The sequence below is a fragment of the Dendrobates tinctorius genome, unplaced genomic scaffold, assembly GCF_039654945.1.
Source record: "Dendrobates tinctorius isolate UK_male_01 unplaced genomic scaffold, ASM3965494v1 ptg000297l, whole genome shotgun sequence".
Lineage (NCBI taxonomy): Eukaryota > Metazoa > Chordata > Amphibia > Anura > Dendrobatidae > Dendrobates > Dendrobates tinctorius.
Genome location: NW_027361964.1, coordinates 40,001 through 60,487, shown reverse-complemented (window position 1 = coordinate 60,487; position 20,487 = coordinate 40,001). Strand labels below are relative to the sequence as shown.

Below are 20,487 nucleotides of genomic sequence, written 5' to 3'. Positions count from 1 at the left end.
CTTTGTTGAAGAGGTTTGTGGAGCCAGTAGTTCCCATGGTGGCATCTCCTGACCCTGTACTGGTTAAAGGTAATTTGGAGTATGAGAAAATATTGGATTCTCGTTTGGCTAGACAGAGACTCCAGTACTTGGTCAAATGGAAGGGTTATGGCCAGGAGGATAAATCTTGGGTTTCTGCTTCTGACATTCATGCCGAAAGATTGGTTCTTGCTTTTCACCGGGCCCATCCTGACCGGCCTGGTGGCGTGATTGAGCGTTTGGTGACCTCTCCTCAAGGGGGGGTACTGTTGTGAATTCTCTTTCTGGCTTCCCTCTGGTTATTACTGAAGGTAGTGAAGCTGATCAGATTGCGAGTTTTCTTTCTGGGCTCCCTCTGGAGTTACTGGAGGTAGTGGAGCTGATCTGATTGACAGAGGCTTGCCACCTGATAATGAGGATGACGATTGGAGATCTGGGGTTTCAGATTGGGATTTAAGCCAGCTGACACCCTCTATCCCTGCTGGTGATTTTCTTCCTGTGCCTGCTGAGGTCTGATGTCTCCTGCTCTGTCCCTGCATGGTTCAGCTAAGTGGTTCATTTGTTAATCTGTTTGTATTTGATCTGGTTTTGTCTATCTCTGCTTTGTGCAGGTCAACCAGCTCCAGCTGGGGGCTGTGCTGAATCACCGCCCATATGTTACTACTTGTGCCAGTTTGTTTTGTCCCCTGTTAGATTGGCCTCTTTTGCTTTGCTTTCAAAATATACCAGAGTGCTGATATAGTGGGGGGCGAAGTTGTGCGACTTCAGTGTTTTTTGTGCTTCAGACGTGTTGGACTTTTTGCAGGGTTTTTTGCGTGATTGCAGACAGTGTCTTTCCTTTCCTGTCCTGTCAGTGTGGGCCCCATCATTTGCTCAATATATCTTTCTGCGTTTGTGTTTTCATCTTGTCTCACCGACAATATATGTTTGGGGGCTAACTATTCCTTTGGGGTCTGCTCCCGGGCAGTTTAGATTTCCCCTATCTTGCTTTAGGCTTAGTTAGCTCTCTGGCTGTGCTGAGGCATCTAGGATCATCGTAGGTACGCTCCACGGCTACTGCTAGTTGTGTGGCTAGGATCAGGGGTCTGCAATCCGCTTAGTTACCAACCTCTCTGGTTTTCTGTGGCTTAGCCTGGGCCTGCTACCCTCCTCGGTGACCCATTCATAACAGAGGCCTCTATGCTCCGGACCTTCCCCACGGGGACCGTCATCCCCTGCTCCTCCTCTCGAGCACGCGCCTGCCTTCCCACCTCAGAGAAAGCCATACGCGGATTAACTCGGACCTGCTCCCATAATGCCTGCTTTATCAAAGGGTCTCGGAGTCCAGTCACTAGCAGGTCACATAGAGTAATGTCGATGGGTCCTACCCCTACACCGTCCTTCCGCTCGATGGCCGTGTATAACTCATGAAGGACATTCATATACTGGGTGATGGTCTACCCCTCTCCCTGCATACGACTGAACAACCGGGTCCTCAACTCTCCCACATTTGTCGGATTCCTATGGGTCTCTTCCAGAATCCGCAAGACCCTAGCAAAGGTGTTGCAGTGTTCTGGGGGCCTCAACATTACTGAATCCTGGGCCTCCCCTTCTAATGCCATGAGGGCTACCTCGGCTTCCAGGTCAGGGGTCATTGGATGCATTCGGAAGAGCCCTGGCATTCGCTCTGTCCAGCTCCACAGCATGGTGTTGGAGCCAGAGAACCTAGGCAGGTTGCTTAGCATAGCCCCCAAAGAAATTCTGGACCGGGGCCCTTGTTGTTTGCTGTGTCTATGGCCCCGCTCTGGGGTGCCGTTGTCCGCGCTCGGAGACTGCATCCTGCCTACTACGCCAAATGTGGTAATAGCAGGTACGTGGGATGCAGTGACGAGATGCGAGACAGATTGAACTTTAGGTAGTAACTTTTATAGATAAATGCCGGTAGGGCTATCCTAGGCAACCAAACAAGATAACAGCAATTGTCCTCGCAGGGACCAAATACAAGTAAACGCTGATTGGGAGAACATGACTACTCCGGCAAAGGCCAGTCACTATAGGTCCGCGGTATGGCGGACTACGGGTCCTTAGTTACTATGTGTCACTTATCCGTCCTGACGTCCCTCGGCATCCTGTTCGACAGTGCTTTTGGCGTCGCAGCCGCTGGGCCCAGTCGCTGAGGATCTGGTGTAATCTTTGGGCGTTCCAATGCCCAGGTGAAGCAGGGGCACAACAGGCCCGAGGAGAGTTCTTTGGCGGAATGTCCCCCAGCGGAGGCAGAGGGACACCGCCTGAGAGTGGGAGAGCGGAGGCCGGAGCCCCCGGGCAGGGACGGGCAGCGGCGGTGCGGAGTGGCGGTTGGTAGGCCACCGACGCAGCCAGCGGCTGCACTAGGGGACCCGCGACGGGCGACGGCCCCTACCATGGACTGGAGCGGGGCGGTAGCAGCTGCCAGCGGCAAAGGGTAAGTCGCCACCGCGCTCGGGAGTGGAGCGGCAATGGCTGCGGGCAGCAGCGGCGGGCAGGCCGCAGCCACGAGCTGTCCTCTGTCGGTCGGCTCGACGCCGTCTCCACCGAGAGTCTCCCTCCTGTCGCTGTCCTCCTTTCTGGTTGCTGCTCGAGGCTCTGGCTCCCTGGCGCTCCCAATGTCTCCTGCTCCTTCTTTCCCATTCTGCTGACTCATGCTGACTGGTGCTCTCCACGCCTTTTATATAGACTCCTCCCCCAACTGCCCTGTCAGTCTCAGCGGTCCGTCCCTTAACTCTGCTCCCTGGAAACAGACCCCCTAGGAACCTAGATGGCGGTCCCCGTGGTTCCGGCCTGGACACTCGGTGGGGGCCCCTCCTCCTACACACCTATCTCCCCAGTGCAGTCATCTCCTCAGTGCAGCCATCTCCCCAGTGTAGCCTTTCTCCCTAGTGCACCCATCTCCCCAGTGTAGCCATCTCCCCAATGTAGCCATCTCCCCAATGTAGCCATCTCCCCAGTGCAGCCATCTCCCTAGTGCACCCATCTCCTCAGTGCAGCCGTCTCCCCAGTGCAGCCGTCTCCCCAGTGCAGCCATCTCCCCAGTGCACTCATTTCTCCAGTGCAGGCTCCGCTCATTCTCCACCCGGCTGACCCCCCCAGCGCTCATTCTCCACACCGGCGCTCATTCACCCCGGCGCTGATTCTCCACCCTCCTGGCGCTCATTGCCCCCCCCAGCGCTCATCCCCCCTGGCGCTCATTTCCCCCGGTGCTTATCCCTCCCCATGCTCATTCTCCCCCCGACTCATTCCCCCCCTCAGATCATTCTCCCCCCCGCCGCTCATCCCGCCTCCGGCCCCCATTCTTCACCCAGCCCATTCCCTCTGGCCCAATCTCCACCTCGCTCATTCTCCCCCCCCCACTCATTCTCCATCTGGCTCACCTGTGTCGTGGCTTGGTCCGTTCCCTGCTGCTGCATGTGCATGTCTCTCTTTAGTTCTTCCTGTTTGTGTGTGTTAGCGCAAGGTCACGTGGTACCGCTCATTAACGTCATGAATATGGGCGCCACGCCTATGAGAGTGGAGTGGCGTCCATATTCAAGATCTTAATGAGCGGTACCACGTGACCGCGCAGTCACACAGGAATAACAAATATCGGCGCAGGCATCGCTGGAGGAGGTGAGTATGATGGGGGGGGGAACGAGGGGGAGGGCCGACCCCTGACTTAAAAAAAAAAAAAAGAACTTGCTCAGGTGCCGCCCTCCTGCAGAGTCCACGAGTGCCTAATTGCAAATACGGCCCTGCAAAAACCTGTATGCTCCTTTGAAGGATATAATATCCCAAGTGCCCCCTTCAAGTAACAAATACCCTTGAGTGTCCATTTCAAGTTAACAATGTCCCCACCCAAAAAATATTGGAACCTGAGTGCCCCTATTATTGTCCCCATTTATAACAAATAATGTCCTGAGTGCCCACACAGCTCTGCATACACAGAATGATGGTCTTAAATGTCGGTGCGCCCCCTGTATCCGTGTGAGTGATGCTGATCAGTTGGATGCAGCTCCTGACAGTATATATATAACACTCTGGTGAAAGTCTCTGATGTGCGGAGATTATGTCTGTGGATGATCTTTCTCATTTTCTCATTTCTTGGGTCTCTTCCACATAAATGGAGTAATTCGGTTAATTCCCTAAATGGATTCCAGATTTAACCTTAAACATTAGCAGAACTGCCCCATAGACAGACAGAGACTGGTCCTGGTCAATATTTTACTTACTTTAGTATTTTACTTACTTTAGACGTACAATGACATAAGATATTGAAGCAGATTTACTGATCCTGTGTAATTAAAGAATATAAATGTGAATAAGTGTGAAAATGCACCAAGTTTATCACTAATGTAGACACAACCTCGTATTGCCTGAATTACTGTGCACCAGTAATGTGTGCCAAAATCTTGTAACAAGGGTCCTGATTCTGTAAATCTTTTATACCAGAAAACTTCCATAGAAAGCTTTGAAAAGTTGCAAAAGTTTTGTGTAACACATGGCTATGCAAACATTTTGCAACTTATAGCATTTTCATTCCATGTTTGCCCAGCTCAGACAAAATGGATGGAGCTGGTGAGGGGCAGGTGTGGAGACCTACTCTCATCAAATTGTGACGACCAGTTAGGCTATGTGTGCACGTTGAGGATTTACTTGTGGAAATTACTATGCGGTTTCTGCCTCTCTTTGCAGAAAACGCAGTTGAAATTCTGCGCGGTTTTGATGCCTTTTTTATGCAGATTTTCATGCGGATTTTCATGAGAATCTGTAAGCTAAAGACATCTGCGTTCTGGAGAGGCGTACCTCATGTCCGTCTTAGCAGGGAAGCCACGGGCGCCGGTGCACACATAGTGGACATGGGATTTCTTGAAATCCCATCCACTATGCTGTAACATCTGGCCGCGGTCGGTTGGATGCTGTGGATGTACGTAGTGTACAACCTGCAGCATTTACTGACTGTGGGAACACACCCTCAAAATTCTATGTGAAATGCAGTATGTTTATTTTTCAAAAAATTGTTTAAAAAAATTGCGTGGGCTCCCACGTAATTTTAATAACCAGCAGAGGGAAAGCAGTTGAGGGCTGATGTTAATATTCTGCGAAGGAGCCAATAGCTATAAAGGTTCTCAGGCTATTAATATCAGCTCACAGCTGTTTGCTTAGCCTTTAGTGGCTAGTTTACAGGGTAACCCCAGAAAAAAATTGACTTGGGTTCCCCCTATAAAATCAAACCAGCAAATGCTAGGCAGACAGCTGCAGGCTGATATTAATAGCCTGGGAAGGGGCCATGGATATTGGCACCCCCACAGACTAAAAACATCAGCTCTCAGCCACCCCAGAAAAGGCGCATCTCTGAGATGCACCAATTCTGGCACTTAGCCTTGCTCTGCCCACTTGCCCTGTGGCGGTAGCTAGTGGGGTTCATATTTGTGGGGTTGCTGTCACCTCTGTATTGTCAGGTGACATCAAGCCAACGGCTTAGTAATGGAGAAGCATCTAAAAGACTCCTATCCATTAGTAATCCTATAGTAACATGGTAAATGAACACACAGCCAGAATAAAGTCCTTTACTGTATTTGAAATAATCACACAGACTCCTTTATTGAATCTAAATTAACCATACTTACAATATTGCCTAATCTCTGACGCCCTCGATCTCCTGCAACAAAAACAAAAAAAAATAAACCAACATATAATATTATCCTATTTTACGTATAATACTAGTCCATTTAATACCGAGTGTCCCATGACGATCTCACGTGTAGCACAGTCACATCGGGAGATGTGACTGCTCTACCCGGCCTCTGGCGATACGCTCACAGGAGGTAATCGCTCTCACAGTGTAACACTGAGTCGCCGTGAGAGTTCACCGGAGTTCATCAGCTCCGGTGCTGTCACTTACAGCACTAACGCTGTGTGAGAACATTCTTACGCAGCAGTGCCATAAGTGAGAGCACCGGAGCTGATCAGCTTATGAACTTTGGTGAACTCTCACGGCGGCTTAGTGATACACTGTGGCAGCGTTCACCTCCTGTTAGTGTATCGCCGGATACTGGGTGACATCAACGTGGGACACTCGGTATTAAATGGAATATGGCGGACAGCGAGTATGTGTTGGTTTATTATTTTTGATTGCTTGCAGGAGACGCGGGTGTCAGGGATTCGGTGTTTGGTGAGTATTAGTGATGAGCGAGTGTGCTCGTTTCTCAAGTTTTCCGAGCATGCTCGGGTGTTCTCTGAGTATTTTGGGCATGCTCGTAGATTATGCTTGAGTCCCCGCAGTTGCACGATTTGCGGCTGCTAGACAGCCTGAATACCCGTGGGAATTCCCTAACAAACTGGCAATCTCTGCAAGTGTTCAGGTTGTCTAAAGGTACTGTCACACTTAGCGATGTACCAGCGATCCCGACCAGCGATATGACGCGGTCAGGATCGCTGGTACATCGCTAAGTGGTCGCTAGTGAGCTGCCACATAGGCAGATCTCACTAGCGACATCGCTGGGGACGGGGATCGCTACTTACCTGTCACACCAGGCGATCCTTCGTCCTCCCGCCCGGCTCCACGCGTCGCTCGTCCTCACAGCAGGAAGCGCCACAGGAAGCTGACGACGAGAAACAGTCCTGAACGTTCTCGCGCGATCAGCGATAACCAGCGGGGGAGCGGGTCGCTGGTAAGTATCAGACACAGAGATATCGCTAGCAATATCGCTATAACGTCACTAGTTATAGCGATATTGCTAGCGATATCTCTTAGTGTGACATGCCCTTAACAGCCACAAATCATGCAGCTGCGGGGACTCAAATATAAACTATGAGCATGCCCTAAAATACTCGGAGAGCACCCGAGCATGAGGAAGACCGGGCTATGGGTACCTGCGTTGTGCCGGGTCTGGAACTGTCGAGGCTGCATCCAATGTTGCCGGGGGGGGGGAGAATGGGGAACCGGACAGGCCCCATGACCCGGAGAGAGGGGGCGTGGCTAAGCCGGGCAGTGAGCAGGAAACAAGCCGCAGTTTCCCGCTGGTAGTGAGAGCAGAGGCAAGCATGCGGCGTGCCCCGCAGCGTGTGAGATAGCGCAGAGCTGAGCTGCAACAGAGCTTTTGTGTGCACGCCATTAAGCCAGTGAGTGTACAGAGCACCGCACGCTCGACTAAGCAGAGGACAGTGTTCACGTGGAGGAGCAGGTACTGCGTGCAGGACCCTGGGGTGCGCTTTCCATTGCTGACAGACACGCGTCAGCCCAACTGTTTTACAGAGACTCCCGCAGCACTCCCCACTTTGGTTGCACAGATTTATGGACTAGAGGCTCAGCGGGTAGAACCGGTGACGGCCCGTTGCCGCCAGAAGTTGGACTGTGCTTTATTGGAATTCATCTGAGGGCATCATGCCGGCCGTTGCCGCTACTCCGACTCCCATCAGATCCGCAAAAAGAATTGACATGCTGCGTAAAATAAAACGCTGCGAATCAGGACAGAATTTTCCGCAGCTTGTGCACAATTCTGAATTCTCATTGAGCCACCCTTTGCGGATTTGATGCAATTCCACACAGAAAAAACACTGTGGATCTGCAACAAATTCACAACGTGTACACATAGCCTTATGGTGTAGATTAGGACACAAATGTTACTTCAGTAAGAGTAAGAGTTGGGTGAGGCGTGTATGGAGACGCATGACACTTTGCGTCCGGCTTGATTCAGTGCGCCTCTTAATACAGTACATCAGACGCTTTGCACTCCACCCTGCCCCCTCATGAAGACGGCCCCTTGATGAAGGGGCATTTTGTACTATGCTGAGGCTAGTTTCACACTAGCGTTCAGGAGGGCTGCGGATGGCGGCCTACTTCCTCCTTTTTTCCTCCCTGAAGCTCCGCCTACTTCTGTATGCATCCTGCGTCATCCTGCATCCCTATCTTTACCATTGGGTATGCAGGGACATGCGTTGTATGCGGATGCGTCCGCTTGCGGCAATTTGATGTGTGCGACGACTGCACGGAAACGCAAAATTTTGCGGAGCTTGGGTGGAGCTTCAGGGAGGAAGAAAGGAGTAAGTAGGCTGCCATCCGCAGCCCTCCTGAACGCTAGAGTGAACCCAGCCTTACTCCTGATTGTCTAAACCTCTTCCCCTTATAATCTGTGCCCTCTAGTCAAACGAGATGAAAAATGTGTGATGTGCACTCAGTATTTGGTGCAAATGACAGCAAGATTTTGGTGCATTTAGCAAAGGAAATAGTTTCACTAAAATGGTCCGAAATGAGTTTTACTACATCCTTCATTTCTTTCTTCTCCTTTCTTTTTCAGCTTCAGGTCCGCCTTTTGTATATACTCCAGGAGGAACTTCTTCCGCTCCCTCCAGTCTTTCTGGGGATTTCTTTCTTGTCTTAGCCGATATCTGACATCTTCCAGGGCGCTGTGAATGACCATCAGGATATCTTTGGTTTTCCCCCGAGTTTTGATATGATCTTCCTCCGTGTAGTTCTCTATGGATATTACAACCTCGGCTCCCATCAGCCTGAACTTCTTCTCAATCTCCTTGAAGTCTCCGCTGGTTTTATGGGTGATGACAATAATGGGGAAGACTCCTGCAAGAGACACAGATGTGAGCGGATGTTCGGGGGGGTAAGATCACAATTTATTGTAATTCTTCCTGACTATCTGGATGACATTTTATGTTATGCTCCTGTTCCCATAAAACGTTCCTCATACTTGTTGCTCTTTGGACCCGGCAGCCGCCATATCTCAGGGTGCAAACAGTAACACCAAGTATGAGAAAGGAATAATGGGAACATTAGTATAACACAAAATATCATCAAGAAATTCAGGAACAATTACGATTAATTTTAGTTCTAGGCTCTAGATGTGTCTGATCTCCACTGCAAACCACATTACCTGTCATCTTCACACAATTACTCAGAAGCTCCTTCAGTGTTTCTATTTCACAGACAGAAAGGCAACATGTAGCTCTGTAGGAATAAAAAACAAACAATCGCGATGATTGTGATGATGCTAATAATGGTGATCACTGCGATTATAATGATGGTGGTGAAATTAATGGTGAAAGTTAAAGCTCCTTTTCCATTGTGGCACAGGTACATTATACGTGAATTGTCGTGTCTCAGCCCAAGACTCACGCTTATATAAAACCTACTGTAATATTAAAGGGAATCTGTCCCCCCTTTTTTGAGATACCATACAATGATATCATTCAATTGTGTGTCACATAAGGATTCTCTTAGTACTTTTGCTTCCCCCTGACCCCGCACCTGTCATGCATAAATACCTTTTTTATATCGGTTCAGATGTATGTAAACTGCCGCTGTCCGCTGGGCGGGGCTTATTCACCTGCTCCCCCCCCGTCTTGCTCTACACAAGAAGAAATGCGTAGAGCAAGACAGGGAGGGGGGGAGCAGGTGAATAAGCCCCGCCCATCGGACCGGACAGCGGCAGTTTACATACATCTGAACCGATATAAAAAAGGTATTTATGCATGACAGGTGCGGGGTCAGGGGGAAGCAAAAGTACTAAGAGAATCCTTATGTGACACACAATTGAATGATATCATTATATGATATCTCAAAAAAGGGGTGACAGATTCCCTTTAAATTATCCTCCTCTGTGCTAATTGTCCTGCAGAGTTTATTGTCATCTGCAAATACAGTAATTCTACTCTGTATGCCCCTACAAAGTCATTCATATGTTAAATAAGAAGAGGGCCCAATACTGACCCCTGTGGTACACCACTGCAAACCCAAGCCGAGTGTTTCCCATTAACCCCTTAATGACCGGAGCTTTTTTTGTTTTTTGTTTTTCACTCCCCTTCTTTCCAGAGCCATAACTTTTTTATTTTTCCATCAATATGGCTTATTTTTTGCATGTGTACTCAAAAACGGGAACAAAAAATCCTAGTACGGTGAAATTGCAAAAAAAGTGCAATCCCACACTTGTTTCTTGCTTGGCTTTTTTATTAGGTTCACTAAATGCTAAAACTGCCCTGCCACTATGATTCTCCCAGTCATTACGAGTTCATAGACACCAAACATTGTAAACAACACAAAATAGGAGCAAAAAAACCTCTATTAAATTGTATCAAAATAATCTTTTATTGATTCAATCATAAAATTGTATATAGAAGTTTATAAAAAAATCATCATATGGACAAAAAATATGTGTAAAAGGACCACAAACAGTGATGAATCTGAAACATCCAGAAAAATATAGACCAGGAATTAAGACCAAAATTTCATCCACACTATTAAAGCAATTGGTATAATATATAGAGATATAGATAGAGATATAGATATACTACTTGTAGCAAACGGTGCACATTAATATATATATCAAACCGTACGTATATTGTCCGCTAACAAGTAACAAAGAACATCAAGCGTTAATAAATCAGTACTAAGATTTTAGGAAAAAAGGTCATACCCAAATAGGTCCACTGTGCCTTCAGATAACGCAGGGGCTGTCGGGAGTCTGTCAGGAGGGGAGGAAGTGAAAGCATGCGTGTGAAGAAGCTCCCGGCGAGGAGGAGCTGCTTGGAAGGGAAGAGACAGAAGGAAGCTCCCTGAAGAGGGAAGGGATCCCAGAGGCACCGGCAGCGGCCATACTGTCCGTGGGGCTCGTTCCACGCTGGCTGACGTCAGGTGGAGGAATCAGGTCGCAGTATAGGGACTCACCCTAAAACTAGTGGAGTGGACAACGGACTCAGCTAGATCAACCAGAGTATCCGAGGATTGCAAGTGCTGCAGCCAAATCCACAATTATTCGCTGAAAAGGCAGCCACAAAGGATCCAGGGTCCTAGAGGTTATTCCTGACTAAACTCTCTTCTCCCGCTTTCATCTTTCATCCTACTAGCTCCACCCACCTCCCAACACCCTTTACTACCCAGGCAGGGTTGAGATCCTCCTCCCGTAGGGTACATCCAGATGTCTTGCTGCTATAGGGTGTGTGTTGGGTGCAGGTGTTAGAGTCCTGTTAGGTGCCTCCACCTTACCTGGGGAGTGGGATACCACACCTCTGGGCGAGGTGCACTATCTCTGTGGCGACTGAACCCTCAGGGGCGCCACAACTACCCCTCTGTAATGATCTACCTTTGTTCTGGTTGGAGTCATTATAAGGAATGCTGCTCTTAGCACATGGGTTGGCAGCTGCAGAAATCACTTCTCTGCCTCCTTGTATCTCCGCCTCTGGATGTCTATATTTCTCTGTGGTCTCTAATATGTGATTGACTCCAGAACTTGTCGGTTGGCTTTTCTGTGGCCATGACCCTGAGTCATTTATAATCAGACTGACATTGCTATGTCAGTTCCCCTCACCTGGATATGAAGATTGGGACAATGAAGTCGGAGTAGTTTGGGTTCCGTTCGGCATCTTCCAGTCGGGTCATCATGTCTGTGTAGTTCTTCGTCCACTCCACCTTCTCACCAATGGGGAGGAAGTTTCCTACAAACAAAAAACATTTATCCTGTGTAATAAGTGTCCGTCTAATAACGGGAATGTCCAGAAAATTTGTGGCCTCAACGTGTGATATGAAGGGTAATGTGTATACCCCACCTGTATATGGTCATGTTGTGTGCGATCACTAATTCTTAGGCAACGTTCACACTTAGTTTTAACATTCTGTTTATAGGAACAGAAAATCTAAATGTTCAAGATAAATCCATGACTGACTGCCTGTCTCTAGGTTATGTGATGTAGAATCTTATTATGTACAGTACAGACCAAAAGTTTTGAAAAAACCTTCTCGTTCAAAGAGTTTTCTTTATTTTCATGACTTTGAAAATTGTAGATTCACTCTGAAGGCATCAAAACTATGAATTACCACATGTGGAATTATATAATTAACAAAAAAGTGTGAAACAACTGAGAATATGTCTTATATTCTAGGTTATTCACAGTAGCCACCTTGTGCTTTGATTTCTGCTTTGCACACTGTTGGCATTCTCTTGATGAGCTTCAAGAGGTAGTCACCGGAAATGGTTTTCATTTCACAGGTGTGCCCTGTCAGGTTTAATAAGTGGGATTTCTTGCCTTATAAATGAGGTTGGGACCATCCGTTGTGTTGTGCAGAAGTCTGGTGGATACACAGGTGATAGTCCTGCGGAATAGACTGTTAGAATTTGTATTATGCCAAGAAAAAAGCAGCAGAGTAAAGAAAAACGAGCGGCCATCAAAGAACACAAGGAATGGACATTAGACCAGTGGAAATCTGTGCTTTGGTCTGATGAGTCCACATTTGATGTCTTTGGTTCCAACCACTGTGTCTTTGTGCGACGCAGAAAAGGTGAACGGATGGACTCTACATGCCTGGTTCCCACCGTGAAGCATGGAGGAGGAGGTGTGATGGTGTGGGGGAGCTTTGCTGGTGACACTGATGGGGATTTATTCAAAATTGAAGGCATACTGAACCAGCATGGCTACCACAGCATCTTGCAGCAGCATGCTATTCCATCTGGTTTGCGTTTAGTTGGACCATCATTTATTTTTCAACAGGACAATGGCCTCAAACACACCTCCAGGCTGTGTAAGGGCTATTTGACCAAGAAGGAGAGTGATGGGGTGCTACACCAGATGACCTGGCCTCCACAGTCACCAGACCTGAACCCAATTGAGATGGTTTGGGGTGAGCTGGACCGCAAAATGAAGGCAAAAGGGCCAACAAGTGCTAAGCCTCTCTGGGAACTCCTTCAAGACTGGGATGATTTAGTGAATCCTGCTTTGAGCAGGGGGTTGGACCAGATGGCCCAGGAGGTCCCTTCCAACTCCACGATTCTATGATTCTAAGACTGTTGGAAGACCATTTCCGGTGACTACCTCTTGAAGCTCATCAAGAGAATGCCAAGAGTGTGCAAAGCAGTAATTAAAGCAAAAGGTGGCTACTTTGAAGAACCTAGAACATAAGACATATTTTCAGTTGTTTCACACTTTTTGGTTAATTATATAATTCCACATGTGGTAATTCATAGTTTTGATGCCTTCAGAGTGAATCTACAATTTTCATAGTCATGAAAATAAAGAAAACTCTTTGAATGAGAAGGTGTGTCCAAACTTTTGGTCTGTACTGTATGTGATTTGTTTGATTTTTCTGTTTTTTTGTGTTATAGGAGACTGACGAAGGTCTATGTGTGACCAAAACGTCTTCGCATGTTATACAGACTGCAATAAATATTTCCATGAGGATTTCTCGAAGATGGGTCACAATCTCCTCCCGAACCTCCTGCTGGTATTTAGAAGACATCTTCTCTGTGTCTCTCTAGAAATCCTGGATTGTTCTGCAGGACAAGGCTCCATCACAGCTCGGGGCCAGGAAAGGCCGTAAAGAGCAACAATCATTTTAATTTTATAAATCAACAATACACATGGAAATAAGAAAAATTCGTAATAGATCTTATCAGATAAATCTGCTTCATTCTCCACCAGGATCAGTCATTATCAAAATTATCAGCAAACAAGTAAAATCGGTATTCAGTGAAGACAGATTGTCCCATTACCGAGATCGGAGATAACTGGTGCTACTGATGAGATTGTAGAGGGAGAGAGAGGAGCTAATGACGGAGCGTCAGCCTCCCCATCTACATAGAGTCTCACTGTAAGAATGACTCAACAAGAAAAGTAGTACCATTATAAATGATTAGTAGTTAGAATGCCATGTTATAAATCATGGTACACAGTAGAGGACAAAATAATGGACTGATCGCCAATATTGATAAATCCCAAGAAGAAACGAAAAAAACGATCATGTAGCCCCGAAGTAATGGAAAAATACAAATGCTTTATTCATCTAATATATAAAGCTCAAGTGTGTGTATGTGTGTGTGTGTGTATGTCTGTGTGTGTGTGTGTGTGTATGTATGTGTGTATGTCTGTATGTATGTATGTATGTATGTGTGTGTGTGTGTATGTGTGTGTGTATGTCTGTGTGTGTATGTGTATGTATGTATGTATGTATGTGTGTGTGTGTGTGTGTGTATGTGTGTATGTCTGTGTGTGTATGTGTGTGTGTGTGTATGTATGTATGTATGTATGTGTGTGTGTGTGTGTGTGTGTGTGTGTATGTGTGTATGTCTGTGTGTGTGTGTGTATGTATGTCTGTGTGTGTGTGTATGTGTGTGTGTTTGTCTGTGTGTGTGTGTATGTATGTATGTATGTGTGTGTGTGTGTGTGTGTGTGTATGTGTGTATGTCTGTGTGTGTGTGTGTATGTATGTGTGTGTGTGTGTGTGTGTGTGTATGTGTGTATGTCTGTGTGTGTGTGTGTATGTATGTCTGTGTGTGTGTGTATGTATGTGTGTGTGTGTGTGTGTGTGTGTATGTGTGTATGTCTGTGTGTGTGTGTGTATGTATGTCTGTGTGTCTGTGTGTGTATGTCTGTGTGTGTATATGTGTGTGTATATGTGTGTATGTGTGTGTGTGTGTGTCTGGGATAGGCATCCGCACCGTCGCAGCTACAGCCACAAAATTTGGCACAGTCACACGTCTGGACCCCGAGAGTGTCCTAGGCTATGTTGTGAGGCGAAATTTTAACCCTGCTCGTTCCAATTCACCAAACAATTTTGCCCCTATCTACATAATGGGGAAAAAGTGTGTGTATCAAGCCCCGCCCCTCATTATGATGTCATAATGGTTGACTATGGGCTGGAGGATATGTATGATGGTTATATGGGCACGGGACTATGGGATGGAGGATATGTATGATGGGTATATGGGCACGGGACTATGGGATGGAGGATGTATGATGGGTATATGGGCACTGGACTGTGGGATGGAGGATGTGTGATGGGTATATGGGCACTGGACTATGGGATGGAGGATGTGTGATGGGCATATGGGCACTGGACTATGGGATGGAGGATGTGTGATGGGTATATGGGCACTGGACTATGGGATGGAGGATGTGTGATGGGTATATGGGCACTGGACTATGGGATGGAAGATGTGTGATGGGTATATGGGCACTGGACTATGGGATGGAGGATGTGTGATGGGTATATGGGCACTGGACTATGGGATGGAGGATGTGTGATGGGTATATGGGCACTGGACTATGGGATGGAGGATATGTATGATGGGAATATGGGCACGGGACTATGGGATGGAGGATATGTATGACGGGTATATGGGCACGGGACTATGGGATGGAGGATATGTATGATGGGTATATGGGCACGGGACTATGGGATGGAGGATGTGTGATGGGTATATGGGCATTGGACTATGGGATGGAGGATATGTATGATGGGTATATGGGCACGGGACTATGGGATGGAGGATGTGTGATGGGTATATGGGCACTGGACTATGGGATGGAGGATGTGTGATGGGTATATGGGCACTGGACTATGGGATGGAGGATGTGTGATGGGTATGTGGGCACTGGACTATGGGATGGAGGATATGTATGATGGGTATATGGGCACGGGACTATGGGATGGAGGATATGTATGACGGGTATATGGGCACGGGACTATGGGATGGAGGATGTGTGATGGGTATATGGGCATTGGACTATGGGATGGAGGATATGTATGACGGGTATATGGGCACGGGACTATGGGATGGAGGATATGTATGATGGGTATATGGGCACGGGACTATGGGATGGAGGATATGTATGATGGGTATATGGGCATGGGACTATGGGATGAAGGATGTGTGTTGGGTATATGGGCACTCGACTATGGGATTGCAAATATGTATGATGGGTATATGGGCATGGGACTATGGGATGGCGAATATGTATGATGGGTATATGGGCATGGGACTATGGGATGAAAGATGTATGATGGGTATATGGGCACGGGACTATGGGATGGAGGATATGTATGACGGGTATATGGGCACGGGACTATGGGATGGAGGATGTGTGATGGGTATATGGGCATTGGACTATGGGATGGAGGATATGTATGACGGGTATATGGGCACGGGACTATGGGATGGAGGATGTGTGATGGGTATATGGGCACTGGACTATGGGATGGAGGATGTGTGATGGGTATATGGGCACTGGACTATGGGATGGAGGATGTGTGATGAGTATATGGGCATTGGACTATGGGATGGAGGATATGTATGACGGGTATATGGGCACGGGACTATGGGATGGAGGATATGTATGATGGGTATATGGGCACGGGACTATGGGATGGAGGATATGTATGATGGGTATATGGGCATGGGACTATGGGATGAAGGATGTGTGTTGGGTATATGGGCACTCGACTATGGGATTGCAAATATGTATGATGGGTATATGGGCATGGGACTATGGGATGGCGAATATGTATGATGGGTATATGGGCATGGGACTATGGGATGAAGGATGTGTGATGGGTATATGGGCACTCGACTATGGGATGGAGGATATGTATGATGGGTATATGGGCACGGGACTATGAGGAAGGATATGTGATGGGTATATGGGCACTCGACTATGGGATGGAGGATATGTATGATGGGTATATGGGCATGGGACTATGGGATGAAGGATGTGTGTTGGGTATATGGGCACTCGACTATGGGATTGCAAATATGTATGATGGGTATATGGGCATGGGACTATGGGATGGTGAATATGTATGATGGGTATATGGGCATGGGACTATGGGATGAAAGATGTATGATGGGTATATGGGCACGGGACTATGGGATGGAGGATATGTATGATGGGTATATGGGCACGGGACTATGGGATGGAGGATATGTATGATGGGTATATGGGCATGGGACTATGGGATGAAGGATGTGTGATGGGTATATGGGCACTCGACTATGGGATGGAGGATATGTATGATGGGTATATGGGCACGGGACTATGAGATGAAGGATATGTGATGGGTATATGGGCACTCGACTATGGGATGGAGGATATGTATGATGGGTATATGGGCATGGGACTATGGGATGAAGGATGTGTGTTGGGTATATGGGCACTCGACTATGGGATTGCAAATATGTATGATGGGTATATGGGCATGGGACTATGGGATGGTGAATATGTATGATGGGTATATGGGCACGGGACTATGGGATGGAGGATGTGTGATGGGTATATGGGCACTGGACTATGGGATGGAGGATGTATGATGGGTATATGGGCACGGGACTATGGGATGGAGGATGTGTGATGGGTATATGGGCCTTGGACTATGGGATGGAGGATATGTATGACGGGTATATGGGCACGGGACTATGGGATGGAGGATATGTATGATGGGTATATGGGCATGGGACTATGGGATGAAGGATGTGTGTTGGGTATATGGGCACTCGACTATGGGATTGCAAATATGTATGATGGGTATATGGGCATGGGACTATGGGATGGCGAATATGTATGATGGGTATATGGGCATGGGACTATGGGATGAAGGATGTGTGATGGGTATATGGGCACTCGACTATGGGATGGAGGATATGTATGATGGGTATATGGGCACGGGACTATGAGATGAAGGATATGTGATGGGTATATGGGCACTCGACTATGGGATGGAGGATATGTATGATGGGTATATGGGCATGGGACTATGGGATGAAGGATGTGTGTTGGGTATATGGGCACTCGACTATGGGATTGCAAATATGTATGATGGGTATATGGGCATGGGACTATGGGATGGCGGATATGTATGATGGGTATATGGGCATGGGACTATGGGATGAAAGATGTATGATGGGTATATGGGCACGGGACTATGGGATGGAGGATATGTATGATGGGTATATGGGCACGGGACTATGGGATGGAGGATATGTATGATGGGTATATGGGCACGGGACTATGGGATGGAGGATAATTATAATTTGCTATAACTAACCACAGTTAGTTACTATGCCCGGGCAGCATCAGGCTCTTCAGCTAGTATTTAATATAAAAGAACAGGTTGAGAAGGGGAAGACCACAAAGTGCATATGTGCAGTATACAAAAACGAGACAGAGTGTGCTGGAAAAGGTCACTATAAATTGTCCTAATATTGGCTAGTAGCCATATTTAATGGGAAAACAAGATAGATCATATGCCCCATAGTATATAACTCAATCACTTGGTGATTACAGAGCCATCTGAGGCATGCAAAGAAAGCACAACAATACTTATAGATAGGAAAGTGCATCAGATATATAAAATATGCCCCCTGACGAAGGCATCGCTGAAACGTGCGTCGGGGTGACTTGTGTGCTGCTGGGCTCCCCTGCTTCTCTCCTCTAATGCTGTTTACGTGAGGTATGCATAATATAACTACATTATTTTATATATGGTCTATATTGGTCTATATTGTTTTCCCATTAAATATGGCTACTAGCAATAATAATTAGGACAATTTATAGTGACCTTTTCCAGCACACTCCGTCTCATTTTTGTATACTGCACATATGCACTTTGTGGTCTTCCCCTTCTCTACCTGTTCTTTTATATTAAATATGAATAAAGCATTTGTATTTTCCCATTCCTTCTGGGCTGTAGAGTCTCACTGGTAGCGCCTGTTGTCTCCTATCTCAGTAATGGAACAATCTGCTGCGGTTTTACTCCAAAATTGAATGAGTGCGAGAAAAGAAATCAGATGCGATACTGACCATGGGAGTGACATCCGATATTTATGGATACATTACAATTCTGTAAGATGGAAACTGTAAAAGATCAATAACTGATGAGTAAAAATATGTAACGTACACGGCCGACAAGTGAGAAAACAATTCTCCCACTTTCCTGGATGAGGATGGGGCTGATTTATACGCCTGAGTGACCCCGGTCTTACAGATGAAAAAAACAACTAAGATGGTAAATTTACCTCCCTTTCAGGTTGTTCCATACCGTAATAATTATTATATATCATATTCTCTTAAGACAAAGCCGCTCGTTTACTTTCTTCAATATTCAGGTTTATTAACTGACGACGCTGTAGTTCAATAATGCAACTAATCATTAAAAATACAAATTGCTTTATAACTCTGCACATTGTGGGTCTTGATCACCTGTGGACACCGGTAATTGACTCTTTTCCAGTAATAATAATGTCGGCCGTCACAGATGATGACCCTTCAGACTTATATGACGGCACCCACAGTGACATATGACAATAGTAAGTAATAGAATACAGGAATTCACTATGGTGTAATATTCACAGTGCTCACTCACCCAGTTGGGTGTAGATCTCCGCTCTGTGGAAGCTGCTCATGTGTGGGCACCCTCTGTTGTCCACTATGGTGATGTTCCTGGTGAGGTCGTAGGCTGTTCTCTCCAGTGTTATGACATCAGCATAACCTCCAGCTTTAGCGTACTGTATGAATTCCTCTCGCTCCTCCAGCGCGTACTTACAGGAGTTGATGAAGGAGGACATTCCATGGCCGAGGTAACCGAAAAGCTGCAGGACAACCCGGGAGTATCCCTGATTACCCCGAGGCCCGTCATCCAAGCTGAACTTGAGAACGTTTTCTTTGAGTTGGTCAGGATCCATCTCCCGTGAACTGTTCCTTCTCTTATCTTGTTTTGGATCTCTGCCCGTTTTAAGCGAGAGCACGATGGTCAGGAAGCAGGAAGTGGGCCGAGACGTTTCAGAGGCATCTGTTCTTTGTGCCTGTAGATACCACAACTGGTGACGAGGAGAATAAGATCCTGCGTCACAGAGGACTGTCTGCCATTCTGCATTAATCACCTCCTGAGGTGGGCACTTCATTTTCCACCTTGTTCCTGGGACTGTAGGAGAGGGACCTCTTCTGGTCAGATCAGCATTCATCTTTTGGACGTGGTACATTGATGATATTTTCTTGATCTGGCACGGTTCCACCACTTGACTTGCAAAATTCATGACAACTTTGATTGCAAACAATCTTAACCCGTTCACAGCCTCAGAAGTATCCGTACATCATGAAAGGGAAGGACTTTCCAACCTATGACGTAAGGATAAGTCATGGTGATTTTACGTGCACAGGCGCTGTGCTTGTGTGATCGCCGCTGGGTGTTCAGCTAACATGTTTAACCCCCTAAATGCTGCGATTGATATCGATTGCAGCATTTAGAAGGCAGAGAGATGAAGGAAGCTCCCTTTCCCCTCCGATCGGCACCACAACAATGTCATCACGAGGACCCAATCGTTGCCATGCTGACCCGAGTTCATGACAACATCATGGTCACCAGCCTACTACAAGCCTATAAGACCAGGCTCGGAACATGGTCTAAGAGGCTTGTGTCAGGTGCATTGCAATGCATTATAACAGCGATCAGACTGCTGAAAGTGAAAGTCCTATAGAGGGACTGAGTAAAAAAGTTAAAAAATAGTAAAAGAAAATTGTAAAAATATTTTTTTTTAAATCACAAAATGATAAAAAATAAAATAAAAATATTGTACTCATAAATATTTTTATGTTAAAAAAACTACACATATTTGGTATCGCCCCATCCGGAATGACCCAACCTATAAAACTGTCTCACTAGTTAACCCCTTCAGTGAACACCATAAAAAAGGTAAAAATTATGCTTTT

The 20,487-nt window shown here is 46.7% G+C and overlaps 1 protein-coding gene across 1 annotated transcript; it reads right to left on the bottom strand.

Annotated features, from left to right (window-relative positions):
• Nucleotides 1–6,031: 6,031 nt before the first annotated feature.
• Nucleotides 6,032–19,839, bottom strand: LOC141073110 (uncharacterized). The gene is made up of 4 exons (XM_073560440.1): nucleotides 19,145–19,839; nucleotides 11,325–11,451; nucleotides 8,895–8,968; nucleotides 6,032–8,587 (listed from the first exon to the last, which is right to left on the bottom strand). The coding sequence occupies exons 1-4, from the start codon at nucleotides 19,812–19,814 to the stop codon at nucleotides 8,244–8,246; spliced, it is 1,215 nt and encodes a 404-aa protein (XP_073416541.1). The 5' UTR covers nucleotides 19,815–19,839; the 3' UTR covers nucleotides 6,032–8,243.
• Nucleotides 19,840–20,487: the final 648 nt, after the last annotated feature.